At 35.3% G+C, this 14,152-nt stretch overlaps 2 protein-coding genes across 2 annotated transcripts in view; one reads left to right on the top strand and one right to left on the bottom strand.

Moving 5' to 3' along the window:
- Positions 1 to 11,488, bottom strand: part of LOC122407775 (uncharacterized) — a 43,009-nt gene extending 31,521 nt beyond the window's left edge. Inside the window, exons 1-2 of the mRNA XM_043414197.1 lie at positions 11,439 to 11,488; positions 10,180 to 10,279 (exon numbers count right to left, since the gene is read on the bottom strand). Of these exons, the coding sequence (XP_043270132.1) occupies positions 10,180 to 10,279; positions 11,439 to 11,442 (104 nt within the window). The 5' untranslated portion in view covers positions 11,443 to 11,488. The remainder of the gene's footprint in view (positions 1 to 10,179; positions 10,280 to 11,438) is intronic.
- A 299-nt stretch (positions 11,489 to 11,787) lies between these two features.
- Positions 11,788 to 13,703, top strand: LOC122408514 (uncharacterized). Its single transcript, XM_043415308.1, has 6 exons — positions 11,788 to 11,970; positions 12,081 to 12,149; positions 12,568 to 12,931; positions 13,015 to 13,123; positions 13,316 to 13,538; positions 13,636 to 13,703. Exons 2-6 carry the CDS (start codon positions 12,146 to 12,148, stop codon positions 13,701 to 13,703), a joined length of 768 nt encoding a protein of 255 aa, XP_043271243.1. The 5' UTR covers positions 11,788 to 11,970; positions 12,081 to 12,145.
- The last annotated feature ends 449 nt before the right edge of the window (positions 13,704 to 14,152 follow it).

Genomic DNA, 14,152 nt, shown 5'->3' with positions numbered 1-14,152 from the left:
GGGATTATTCCTAATTATGGATAATTGTTTCGAAGTATTGCATAAAGTTGTGAATCTCGATTTCAGTAAAAAATTGTATTGTTTTTAATGCTTATGTTTATTATTTTTTTTTAATTATTTTAATCCTTAGTATTTTTTTTTGATTAGTCAAAATTGCGTTTTAATACTCGTTTTTTTAAATTTATGTGGTTTTTTAGCACAATAATTTGGAATTATTATTTGAGCAGAAATATTTAAATCCAGATAGGGTATTTGGTAAATATTTGATATCGCGGCACCAGCGATAACACTCTAAATCCATATAAAGATTCCGCACACACGTCGAAGGTGCTCCAAACTCACCCAACGATTCCGCACACATTCAGGTAATATAGAAGTCATAAAAAAAATGTACAAGCCGATTACAGTTGGTGCCGCGATATCGAATATTCAATGAGTATTTAATGAATAATGTAGAACTAACGATTCAAATTTAAGATTATTGAAAGTCCGTTTTGTAAATTTTTTTTTTATGCATATGAAAATTCAGGAAACTATTAGCTTAAATTTATACGAATTTTACATTTTTAAAAAAGATATTTTTATTTTTTTTCTAGAAATTGTACGATTTTTGCCGCAAGTTCGAGCTATGACAACAGATGAAAAGACTCAAGTTAAAGAGTTGTTGGATATTCGTGCAGATAAAAAAATGGTCAAGCAAAAATGTGGCTATGATTTCGATAAGAAAATTTTGCTCAAAGATTTATCCAATCTTATCTCGCGAAAAGGAGGCCAAAATAATTTGAAAAACACAGTTGAAAAACTTGAAAAAGAATACGGTATGTATAATCATAATTAATTTTTATGATTGATAGTGAACTATTATTTAACGCATTTATGTTGAGAAGTATTTATGTGTCAATATTTTGATATTTTTTCTAGGAGCTGAATGCCACATATTTGAAGAAGATAAAGAAATGAAGGGTCTTCTTTTCGCAACACCTCATATGAAACAATCAATGGCTGCATATTTCGAATTCGTGGGTATCGATGCAACATTTAAGCTTCTTAATATACGGGCTCCTGTTTATCTGATGGTAGTAGAAGATTCTGAAGGGAACACCGAAATCGTTGCTGTTTGCATCCTTGTTAACGAAGATGCGGAAAGTATGACTTGGTTTCTTCAAGCGTTCAAAAAAATCCATCCCTCTTGGTCAAAGACTAGGTGCATCATGGCGGATAAGGATTTGCTTGAAAGAAGAATCATCAAAGAAGAATTCAAAAATGCCAATGTTTTGATATGTACATTTCATTCTCTGAGAACTTTCAACAGAGAAGTGAGCTGCGAAAAGTTGCCTATCACACCAGAGCAACGAGATGCGGCAAAAGGACTTTTTCAGAAAATGGTATACTCTGCGACTGAATCAGAGTATATGCGTTACTACAAAGAAGTTGAAAAGTTGCCATCGGCAATCGTAAACTACTTCAACAAAAATTGGCACCCGATTCGCAACGAGTGGACCTTGAGCAACGATTTTATGCAAAGTACATTCTTGAATACAACAAACAATCGAATCGAATCATTAAACGCTAAAGTTAAAAGCGTTGTCAAACTATACAGCACGTTAGAGGAGTTCATCGAAAGCTTATTCATTCTTATCACGTGCTTAGATTCGGAACGCGATTCCAAGGCTGCGTATAATTATCAGAAAATGTTGGTGATACCGTATGAAAAAGACACTACAGAGTGGCTTTATTGTCGTTATCTTACGCGACGCACATTCAAATTCGTTAGCAAGGAATTGAAGAGTTTCAGACGTGAGAAGAATATTTTTCAAAAATTTGTATGTGATTAAGAATTACCCTATTCCATAATTTGTTTGTTTTAGAAAATTTTGTACTCACAAATGGTTTGAAAAAGAAATAATATGCATTAATTTGTGTTCTTCGATTCTGATCAGGTTTTTTCAAACGGCTTTAAACCGTATAAGCGGACGATTAAGGACTGCTTATTCATCCGTATATGCTTGAATACATGATTTTCCTTTGTGATCGGATGACTAATTTATCCTTATTCATCTGAAGGCTTTTTCGAACGGCTTCAAACCGTGTAACCGGACGATTAAGGACTGCTTATTCGTCCGTATATGCTTGGATACATGATTTTCGATTCTGACCGGACGACTAATGTATTCTTATTCGTTCGAAGGCTTTTTCAAACGGCTCCAAACCGTGTAATCGGGTGATTAAGGACTGCGTATTCGTCCGTATATGCTTGTGAAGTAGAAAATTATTGTTATGATTGTTGTGAGGTTTTGTTCGTGCGGAAGAAGAAGAGTATAAAAATGTGGTTTCGTTTTGTTTCAAGACTTTTGGGGTAGAGATTTGAGATGTCATGGAAACGAACGAATAACAAAAAGGAAAATGCTGAAGACAAGACGTGAAAAAGATTGATTAAGAAATAACATCCAACTTATTGTATAAAGCATTAAAAAGTCTTTATTTTATCTACGACAAATCAGAAGTGGGATATACCAGCGTTTTTCAACATTAAAAAAAAAAAAAAAAAAAAAAAAAATCAGTGACGACAAGAACTCATTGTGAATAACTCATTGCTCTTGGTGGAAAATGGGTCGCAGCAGATCTCGTGAGAAGAATTATAGACATGATCGAGAAAAGAAAAAACGACGGGAAGAAGAACGCTCGAGTGATAGGAAGATATCAGCGAGATGTAATTTGAAGCGATCTCATAGAAGTCCGGAAAACCAAGGTCGAATAAAAAAAACACACAAGAATTCAGAACACAGTAATTTAACTGAGATTTCTACTGTGGTTGATACGAATTTTGCTAAATTGACAGAAATATTATCAGGTATGGTGAAATTGAATACTCAAAAGACAAGTAATAATTTTATAAATGAAAAGTTTCTACCTGAATTTGATCCATCGGAAAAGAATATATCGGCAATGGATTGGTTGAATAAAGTAAATACTTGTGCTATATTATATGGATGGGATGAAAAGACTAAACTTTATTTAGCGGTGTGCAAGCTTCGGGGAAATGCAAAAGTCTGGTATAATGAATTACATGAATCACAATTGACATGGTCAGTATTTTCGCATGCTATTGTAAAGCAATTTCCGGATGAACTTAGTTTTGGAAAATTACTCGAAGAAGCAGTTTTATATAAAAGTAAACCTGGTTTGGATTTGCAAATGTATTGTTTCAAAAAAATAGGAAAAATGAATAAGCTAAAGCTTGAATTAACGGAGGATAAACTTGTTGATTTTGTGGCACATGGAATTTGTGATGACAGAATTCGCACTATGATTTTAGCATCTCGTTATAAAACTCTATACGAATTGAATAATTGTTTGAGTGTTTATCAGGAACTACATATTGCTAAAACTAAAGAATCAAATAAAAATCATCCACGTGATGATACATTTGTAAAACAAAAAATACACGAAGAAAAGAAAATTGCTTGTTATCGATGTGGTAAAATTGGACATAAAAAAAATGATTGTCCTGATAAAGGAAATACCTCAATAATAAAAACAAACGAGAATTCAAAGTTGAATGAAAAGAATGATAGTAGACCTAAGTGCGGATTCTGTAATATGGTTGGTCATACGGAGAATCGTTGCTATCGCAAAAATGAGAAAAAAAGAGTGACGAAACCTTTATGACTAGACCGTCTCGCAGTTCCCTTAAAAGTCTGCGAAATAAACAAGTGCAAAGTACGTAAACCACTCAAAATGTGTCGTATAAACAATATTGAAAATGAATGTATTATTGATTTGGGAAGTGATTGTTCGATAATGCGCGATAGTGAAGCGAAAGTGCTTGGATTGAAACTATTGCAAACAAAAGAAATTTTGTCAGCTTTCAATCAAGCGTTAGTTACTCCAATCGCTCGCGCTGAAATTCAACTTTTAATTGATGATATAAATTTCGAGATAGAAATTTACATAGTCCCGGATGATCAATTATCAAGGAAAATACTTATTGGTCGTGATATACTTGCAAATTCGGGAGTTAAGGCAACTGTAGATGCTATGGGAATAAAGTTGATAAAAGACAATACTCATGACAAGTTGGTGAAACCTCTGGAAATTAATAATGTTGAAATGAGCATAAGACCAATAAATGAAGATGATATTCAATGTTCAATAGTAGATCGTAAAGTTGTGGCTAAAGTATTACAGTTGTTGAACAAATATCGTTCGAGTATTGCATTAAATATGAGAGAATTGGGCAAAGCTGAAGGTACAACAATGCAAATTCGATTGACAGATGAAGAGCCAGTACATTATCGACCTCGAAGGTTGTCTTACATGGAACGTAAAAAAGTAAAAGAAATTGTTGAGGAGTTAGAGGAGAATGGAATTATTCGTGAAAGTTATTCACCATATGCAAGTCCGATATTATTGGTACCAAAGAAAAATGGAGAAAGTCGAATGTGCATTGATTACAGAGCAATTAATAAAAAAACAAAACCTGATCCACATCCTTTACCACATATTGATGATCAAATAGATCGATTATCAGGCAAGAAGTTTTTTATTTCATTGGATTTGAAGTCAGGATTTTATCAAATTCCAATGGATGAAGACTCGATTGAAACGACTGCATTTGTGACTCCAGATGGTCATTATGAGTTTTTGAGGGTACCCTTTGGTCTCAAAAATGCACCTGCAGTATTTCAGAGAGCTATTAATAGAGCTTTAGGAGAATTAAGATTCTCTATCGCGCTTGTGTATGTGGATGATATACTTATACCAGCGACGAGTATTAATGAAGCTCTTGAAAATTTTGAACTTGTTATGAGAGCTCTTCAAAAATATAATTATACTTTAAATCTTGCCAAATGTAAATTTTTGGAAACTACTATTGAGTATTTGGGTAGAGAGATATCGGTAGAAGGAGTACGACCGGGTAAACACAAAATTGAAGCAGTACTAAAAGCAACAGAGCCGACGAATATAAAAGAATTACGATCGTTTCTTGGTCTTGCCAACTATTTTAGAAAATTTATTCAGAATTTTGCTAGAATAGTTGCTCCATTGACATCTTTATTAAGAAAAGATGTTGCATTTAAATGGGGGCAAGATCAGTCTAGTGCGGTAAATCAAATAAAGAAAATACTCACAAATAGACCAATTTTAGCTCTCTATGATCCTAAACTAGAAACAGAGGTGCACACGGATGCTAGTTCTATTGGTTTAGGAGCGATCTTAATACAAAAAAATAATGATGGAAAACGAGTTGTCTCTTATTACAGTCGTAAAACTTCAGTTGAAGAACAAAAATATCATTCTTATGATTTAGAGACACTTGCAGTAGTTGAAGCTCTCAAAACATTTCGAGTTTATTTATTAGGAATAAAGTTTACTGTAGTTACTGATTGTACTGCAGTTAGAGCAACGGCTGAAAAAAAAGATATATTACCTCGAGTTGCTAGATGGTGGGTTTACATGCAGGATTATGAATTTGAGATAGTATATCGACCAGGAGCTCAAGGAGCGCATGTTGATTATTTAAGTCGAAATCCGGTTGACTGCATGTTAATAGATATAACTGATAATGAATGGATTAAAGTAGCTCAAATGCAAGATCCAAATTTAGAAATCATTCACAGAATACTTGAGTCTGGAGATGTTCAATCTGATACGAAACAATATTTTGAAAAATATGACTTGAAAGGTGGAGTGATTTTCCGACGAACAAATACGGGAAATAAATGGGTAGTACCACGAGCTTCACGCTTCAACATTGTTAAGATGTGTCATGATGATCAAGGACACTTTGCTTTTGAAAAAACTATTGAAAAAGTTAAGGAACATTATTGGTTCAAGGGCATGCGAAGATTTGTTTCTAAATATGTTAAAGCATGTCTAAATTGTTTGTATTATAAGAATATATCCGGACGTAAACCAGGCTTGTTACACCCCATAGAGAAAGTTGCTATCCCATTCCATACTATACACATTGATCATGTGGGTCCGTTTGTGAAGAGTAAACGTAAAAATACTTATATATTGAACATTGTGGATGCCTTCACAAAATTTTGTATTCTTGAACCTGCAAGAAACACGAAGACTAAGTTCGTGATAAAAGCACTCGAACAATTATTTGCAATTTTTGGAGTAGCTACAAGAATTATCAGCGATAGAGGAACGTGTTTTACGTCTCATAGTTTCGCTGCATATTGTCAAGAATATGGTATTAAACATGTGTTAAATGCTGTAGCAACACCAAGAGCAAATGGACAGGTCGAACGTGTAAATGCTACAGTTCTTAGTTCACTAGCTACTACAAGTGCTGGTGCTTCAGAAGATAAATGGAACGATTATGTCAAAAAAGTACAAAGTGGCATTAACTGTACTACAAATCGGACTACTCGGAAGAGTCCGAATCAACTTTTGTATGGTTACAAGCCCCGTAGCGCTGCGGATGCTGTATTACTTGCATCGATACAAGAGTCTCTGGATCAGGTGGATTTAACAGAGTTACGTAATGCAGCTAAGCGGGCTACGGATAAGGAACAGGAAAAACAAAAAATTCGGTTTAATGCACGAAGATTTAAACCACCGCATTATGCAGTAGGTGATATTGTCATGATAGCATCTAAACCAGCGGCTACAGGACAAAGTAAGAAATTAGTGGCAAAGGCTAAACGTCCTTTCAGAGTTACCGCAATACTGCCACATGATCGTTATGAAGTTGAAGATTTAAGAGAACTTAAAAAAGCACGAGGTCAGAAAAGTGTAGTTGCAGTTGATAGTATGCGTAAATGGATTACGTTTGACGCCCTTGATTAATTTCAGGTGAGATAATGTTAATAATAAGTTCTGTGCATTTCAGAATTTTAGAGTGGTGTTTGTATATTTGAAGAGCTTTGGAATTGATAAAAGTTGAGAATTATCAATAACACAAATTCAAAATTAATTTTGTGAATTGAAGTCACAAGGTTGTACCTTGGGCCGTAGTCAGAGGTACCTTAACACGGTCCTTAGTCAAGATCGTGTGTATGGGGTCCTTGTGGCAAGGTCGGGACTACTTGGCCGAGTTAATCAAACTCTGGCACGAACCCTGGTCAGGTTCGTGTGGATGGAGTTATTAGCGGAGGCCGGTGACCAGATTGAATACAATCGAGAAAGTGTAGTTTAAATAATACTAGATTAACTGTATTCCTTATTTGTTTAATAACAATTATATATATAGTATACTATGACATGCCTTATACAGTCTGATGAATTTGATCACTTTATCAGATATAAGTCTAAAGTAATGTTACATGGTTATTGCATTATATATGAAATAAAATAAAAAATGTTTGTTTGTTAAATTATTGTTTCAGAAAAAACCTTGATGACAAGCCGAGGGCTGCTTGATTGTCAGGAAGGTCGACTGAAGTAGAAAATTATTGTTATGATTGTTGTGAGGTTTTGTTCGTGCGGAAGAAGAAGAGTATAAAAATGTGGTTTCGTTTTGTTTCAAGACTTTTGGGGTAGAGATTTGAGATGTCATGGAAACGAACGAATAACAAAAAGGAAAATGCTGAAGACAAGACGTGAAAAAGATTGATTAAGAAATAACATCCAACTTATTGTATAAAGCATTAAAAAGTCTTTATTTTATCTACGACACTTGGATATATGATTTTCGATTCTGACCGGACGACTAATGTATTCTTATTCGTCCGAAGGCTTTTTTAAATGGCTACAAACCGTGTAACCGGACGATTAAGGATTGTTTATTCGTCCGTATATGCTTAGATACATGATTTTCGATTCTGACCGGACGACTAATGTATTCTTATTCGTCCGAAGACTTTTTCAAACGGCTCCAAACTGTGTAACCGGACGATTAAGGACTGCTTATTCGTCCGTATATTCTTGGACACAAGATTTTTCATTCTGACCGGACGACTAATTTATCCTTATTCGTCCGAAGGCTTTATCAAATTTTTCCAGAACGTATATTCTGGAACAGTAATGCTGACTTATTTCAAAACTGCGTTATTTTTATCGCTAGGAATGTTTCAATTGAAATATTTCAACTTATTTTTAATGTTTAAAAAAAATTAATGACGTTTAGAGCGATTTTCATTTGGAGGAAAGATAACCTCACTTTTGGCTAATTTCCGGACGAATAACACATGCTTAGTTGTCCGGTTAGCAGTACGAGCAGCAACAGTCTAAAGGAAAAGAAAGGAATTTTCGTGTAATCCCTCACACGAAAATTAAAGGAAAGGAATAAAGAGGTGACAAGGAGGACGGAATTGATAAAAGGAATAAAATTTATAGAAGGAAATAACAAAAGTTATATCGGGAGGGAAAAGAGTCAAGGTATCATTTCTTGACTATGTCGATACTACACGTAGTCAAGAAAAACACGCAAAGTACACTGAGAACACAATCACTCACAAAACAAACGATCATTGTATTAATTTTATTTAATGCACTTTACTATTTTTGTGAATTTAATCATAACACTCACTCGAGCTGTCACACGCGGGCACAGCCATATTGACTGTCTTCGATCAGCCGAGGCGAAAATCATGTGAACGTAGCGCCACGATACACAGCGGTAAAAATATATACTTTTACACCACATTGAACGTACACTCTCAATGAAAAGTATCGTAATTCACGCATCATATTTAAACTTGCGAAATCATTGAATTTATAATTTATACCTCACAAATAAACGATAGCCCGAGCGTAGCCATATCAGGAAGATTTAAATAACGTTTATTTCATATCATTCTGTCAAAAATCCGAGAGTACAGTCATATTCGAAAATACTCTCACGGTGTCATATTCGTCGGTAATAACGAGATTTCTTTTGGGGTAAAACCTGGACAAATCAATACAAAACACATATTTCGTTACACATTTTCTTTATTTTACATTTGTATTAGTAAATAAGTTACTGAATAAATTCTTTGTATAATTTTATGTGACAATCAATCAAACAAGGTCTAAAATTAATTCAAGCCCTCTTCCGTGTCCCGAATCCTTCATAATAAAGAAACAAAAAAATCAATTACGTTTCAGTATATAAGGTGGACGATGGGCTTAGAATGGACAACATCAGGGTACATGGTAAGGGAGGAGACGAAGAGGGAGAAAATAAGGACAAGAGCGGCTAGGAGGGCATGGAAGTACGAGGAGAAATTAGAGGAGGGGAGGGGAAGCGAATTAGCGAGAATCTGTTGGGAAGAGACTAGAAGGAGAGAGCAAGGAAACAGGGAGCTATCGGGATGGGAAAAAAGAAGAAAGGAAAGCAGGGAAAAGGGGAGGGTGGAGGAAAGACAAAAAATGGAAAAATGGATGGAGAGAGACAGGGAAGAACAGAGAGAAGAAAGGGAAAGGAGGATAAGGGATTCGAAATACAACAGATGGTATAGAGAGATAAGAACAGAGGAAGTCCCAAAATACTTGAGGTCAGGTTGGGGGGAGGAAAGATACAGAAGGATAGGGAGATATAGATTGGGGAACGAAATGAGAGAGGGCCAGTATTGGAAGGGGGTAGAAGAGAAAAAATGCAGAATATGTGAGGAAGAGGAAGAAACATGGGAGCATGTATTAGATAGATGTGGTGGAGGGGAGGAGTCAGAGAGAGGAGTAGGAGAAAGAATTAAGGAGATTCTGGATCAAGAAGGAAAGGGGGAGGGATGGATGAAGAAGATGGAAGAAAGGAGGAGAGGGAGAAGCGAAGACCAAGGAGATGAAAGAAGAGGCACAGATGAATGAAAGAAGGAATGGAATGAAAGGGCGGAAACGGAAGTCGGAGACGGGGAGAGGGAGAGGGAGAGGGGGGAGTGAGAGAGGAGAGAGGGGGAGGAGAAGGAACACAAAGGCGGAAATAAAACGAATAGAGCAATAAGGATGTAAAGGGAAAAAATGTAAAAAGGTAGAAATAGATGGAATGGAAAATGGAAAGGTAGAAGGCGAATAAAGGCGATAGTAAAGTAAGATAGAAGTAAGACGACGCGTTAGATGCAAGGTAGAATAAGAAGGAATAGAATAAGAAAGAGGAAATGTGAAACAGGAGGATGTAACCCTTATGGGAGTCATTAAATCATTCAAACAAAACTAGAGATATCAGAGTTAAAATTTCTACCATAGAGTTGAAATACTATTGAATAAACCCTTCAAATTTCTAAAGTCTATATTTTTTTTCCTTACCGCAAAAAAATCGCGAAAAAACCCCACAAAATCCGGCTCCCACACGGGGTGACCCTCTTATGTTGTATTTCATTATTCCAATCGACCAATATTGCGTTATCTGAAAAAAAGATTCGAGTGCCTTAGTCGTTGAAATCCTGTCGTTATATAACGACTTAGTCTCAACATTGAAATTGATAATTCGTTACAATTTTTTGAATTTTTAAATATATTAGCCGTAATTTGATTAAAAAATTTTTGTTCCATTTTTTTCGATATCTCTTTCGACGAGGCAGAAAATAATTTTAATTATAAATTTTTCCAATAAATGTCGTTTTGATGGGAGATACTCTGATGGGAGATAATCATTACCTAACATGAAGATTTTTCCCATATCCTGTAAAAATTTGTCAAGTACATAGTGCACAAAAAGTAGTCAAATCAAATCAAAAGTCACAGCACGAATGCTGTTGAAAAATTGGAGACAAGTACATTTATGTTTTATGTCACCTGGACAGTAGTCTCAGTGAAACCCCGTGTGACACTCATGTACTTCAAACCACAAATGTACGATAATTTATAAGAAGTTGTTCGATCTATTCTCTCGAAACTTGCTTCAAATGAGCAATTCATTACTAAAGGTCATAAATAAACCATTTCAAACGTAATTAATAAAAAAATATTCAAATCCAGGAAAACAATTATATGGAAACAAAAAACGAAAAATTGAAAAGTTCAAAAAATTCAACAAAAATTAAAAACAATCGAAAAAAATTCTATAAAGAAAAACTAAAAAATTTTCAAACAAAATCATAAATATTAAACAAATTGAAAAATGTACTATCAAGAGACGCGGTAGCGGCTCGACGCCAAGTATTAAAAAAAAAACGAGTCCAAGTTACATGCAATATCAAGAGACTCTCAAGAGTCTCGGGACAAGTACATTGACAGCCCTGTCGTCTGCTGGCCCGAGGCTCTCGCCGATCAAGAGACTCGGAAGAGTCTCGGGACAAGTACATTGACAGCCCTGTCGTCTGCTGGCCCGAGGCTCTCGCCGAGACTATATTATCTCTGAATAAAACGATTCGCGGTGGTGGGGGTAAAATCGACATGTTATTTTCTTGAATTGCGAAGCTCAGGAGTTATGTCGCAATTTCAAAATTGAACTTTCAGCTAATTAAGAAATTCTCTTTCGATTGCGCCCAAAATCAGCATGATCGGTGGCGTCATTGCTGAGAAAAAACTTTGCACGGGCTTAAGATTATGCAAAAAGTACCAACACATTTACGCAGCTGACGTATCCGTATATGGGTTCAGACCGATACATACAAGGGCTTCTTGATGCCCATCATAACCAATCACCGGTGAGAATCTATCCGTCTCGACCAATCGCCGATGAGAAAGTTTCTGATAGTCCTCAATGTTTTCTTGTATACCGTCTGTTATCGCCTGTTATGTTATTATAAAGTGATTGCGATCGTAGCCCCGTGGATCAACGGTGCAAGATTTGCAAATTTCGTTTAAATAAATAAACGGAGTGGCTACTCGTCCGGCTAGTCGGACGAATTGTTATTCGTCCGACTAATTATATATAATTATACAGCTGAGCGTTTTCAATGTTTCTTGAAATATGGGGCGCTGCGTTCGACGAATTTTCGTTACGCATGCGCACAATTTAACCGTTTTCTAAACTACGCCGATCACGCATATTTGCGCCTAAAAGCAAGCTGTTCCCGGTTCGACGTGATATTTTTGTGTTTTAATTATTTATCAAAGTGCGTCGGATTGGGTTGCGATTTGTTATTTTAATAGGTGAGTTTTTTTTTTTTTTAATTATCTGTAATTGAAATGGTAAAATTTGTATGATTTTCTGTTTTGGTTGTTTGATTCAGTTATAACTTTAAATTTTTCACGTGTTACAGTATTTAGTTGTCCAAATAACAATCAGAAGTCAGCGATTGATTGGGAATTGGGAGGATTCGCAGCGATGTGTAAGTTTTATATAATTTTTTTATCATCCAGAATTTATTCAAGTTTTTTTTTGGTAAGATGTGAGGTGGTAGTATTGAGTGGTGGATAACGCTAGGCAGCTAAATTCTTGGATACTTACGAATATCTATTAGAAAAAAAATGAGAAAATGCGTCTTGCAGTGATGATGTTTCTACTCTTTTCAATATATTCTCGTTTGAAAATCAAGCTATTCGGTGTTAACTATTGTTTGGTGTTATCCGTCTCTCTCTTACATTTATTGCATTCTGATAATATTAATATACAGTGCTTTTCAATTATAGCGGAGTTGGATATAGAGTTCAACACAGTATCGCTCTGTGTCCGACACAGCTGTAATTGAATAACATTGATAGTCAACACGTTTAAAGAATTTCCATATGGATTATTTCAATTTTTAGTGTCATCATTGGGTTCTGACGACAGCTCTAATCAGTTCGAAGAGGTGGAATCATGTTCTGAGTTAAGCGACGTAGATTTAGAGCGACCATCAACGAGTAAAAAAAAAACATTACACTCCGTCATGCCGCTGAGTGTTGGGGTTGAGTTTGCTTCCTACGCTGAACTTGAACAATCGGTTTTGGCTTACGAAAAGAAAAATTTTTGTATTTTCTACAAACGTGACTGTTCAACTATCGATCAGTGCAGAAAGAGAGGTATTTCAAGACTGCTCAATGCTGATTTGAAATACTATCGGTTAAGATATAGTTGTATACACGGAGGAAAAAATTTTAAATCGTTGACGAGAGGCATCCGGAAATCTTCGTAAGTTTTGATAGTTGTTAATCTCAGATCTTATTTTTGTGGCTATAACTTATATATATTCATTTAAAAATTTGATTTACCAGGACATTTCAAAAACAATGCCCGGCTATGATGTTCTTCATTTGCAGCAGTGATGGGAAGAAACTAGTTCTGCGAAAAATGGTTGATAAGCATAATCACATCTGTTCAAAGGTATTTGGAGATTTTTAGTGTTTATCAAATAATTCGGTTGTTTTGAAACTTTTATAGGGAAAATTTTAGAACGCTTTGTGTTTTGTGCGTGTTTTTGCTAGTCGGCTACTGGTACACAAAAATGATAACTAGAATCGAAAAAATTTATTTGTTCAACTATATTGCTACATATTTCACACATTTTTTTTTTAGAAACTGTATGATTTTTTGCCTCGAGTTCGAGCCATGACAGCAAACGAAAAGAGTCAAGTCAAAAATTTGTTGGCTCTCGGTGCAAATAAAAAGTTAATTGCACAAAAAGCTTTTTCAAAATCCAAAAAACAAATTTTGCTTAAAGATTTGTCTAATGTCATGTCACGAAAAAGCGGCCAAAACAATTTGAAAAATACAATCGAAAAACTGGAGAAAGAGTTTGGTATGTATAAGCATAGTTTAGTTAATTTTTGCAATGGATATATTTTATGGATTGATGTTTGAAAATGTTTACGTGTGAATGTTTGATTTTATTGTAGGAGCTGAATGTCATGTACTCGAAGAAAATCGAGAAATGAAGGGTCTTTTTTTGCAACAACTGAAATGAAACAATCGATGTTGGCATACCCTGAATTTGTGGGTATTGACGGAACATTTAAGCTGCTTGATATACGAGCTCCGGTTTATCTGATGGTTGTAGAGGATTCAGAAGGAAATACCGAGATTGTTGCTGTATGCATTCTTATGAATGAAGACGCAGAAAGTATGATTTGGTTTCTTCGAACTTTTAAAGAAGTTCATCCATCGTGGTCAAGTACTAAATGTATCATGGCGGATAAAGATTTACTCGAGAGAAGAATTATCAAAGAAGAATTTCCTTCTGCCAACGTTTTGATTTGTATTTTCCACGCTCAAAGGACGTTCAATAGGGAAGTTAGTTGTGAGAAGTTGCCCATTACACCCGAACAACGGGATACGGCAAAAGATCTCTTTCGGAAAATGCTTTATTCTTCAACTGAAACGGAATACATGCGTTACTATGAAGAAAGCAAGAAG

The sequence above is a fragment of the Venturia canescens genome, chromosome 3 (assembly GCF_019457755.1).
Source record: "Venturia canescens isolate UGA chromosome 3, ASM1945775v1, whole genome shotgun sequence".
Taxonomy (NCBI): Eukaryota; Metazoa; Arthropoda; class Insecta; order Hymenoptera; family Ichneumonidae; genus Venturia; species Venturia canescens.
The sequence above is the reverse complement of the archived record's forward strand: the minus strand, read 5'-3'. Positions and strand labels throughout refer to the sequence as shown.

Coding starts and splice junctions, on each gene's coding strand:
- LOC122408514 (XM_043415308.1), top strand. Junction 12,932..13,014: donor AGAGGCATCCGGAAATCTTC/GTAAGTTTTGAT, acceptor TTGATTTACCAG/GACATTTCAAAAACAATGCC. Junction 13,539..13,635: donor AAAACTGGAGAAAGAGTTTG/GTATGTATAAGC, acceptor ATTTTATTGTAG/GAGCTGAATGTCATGTACTC.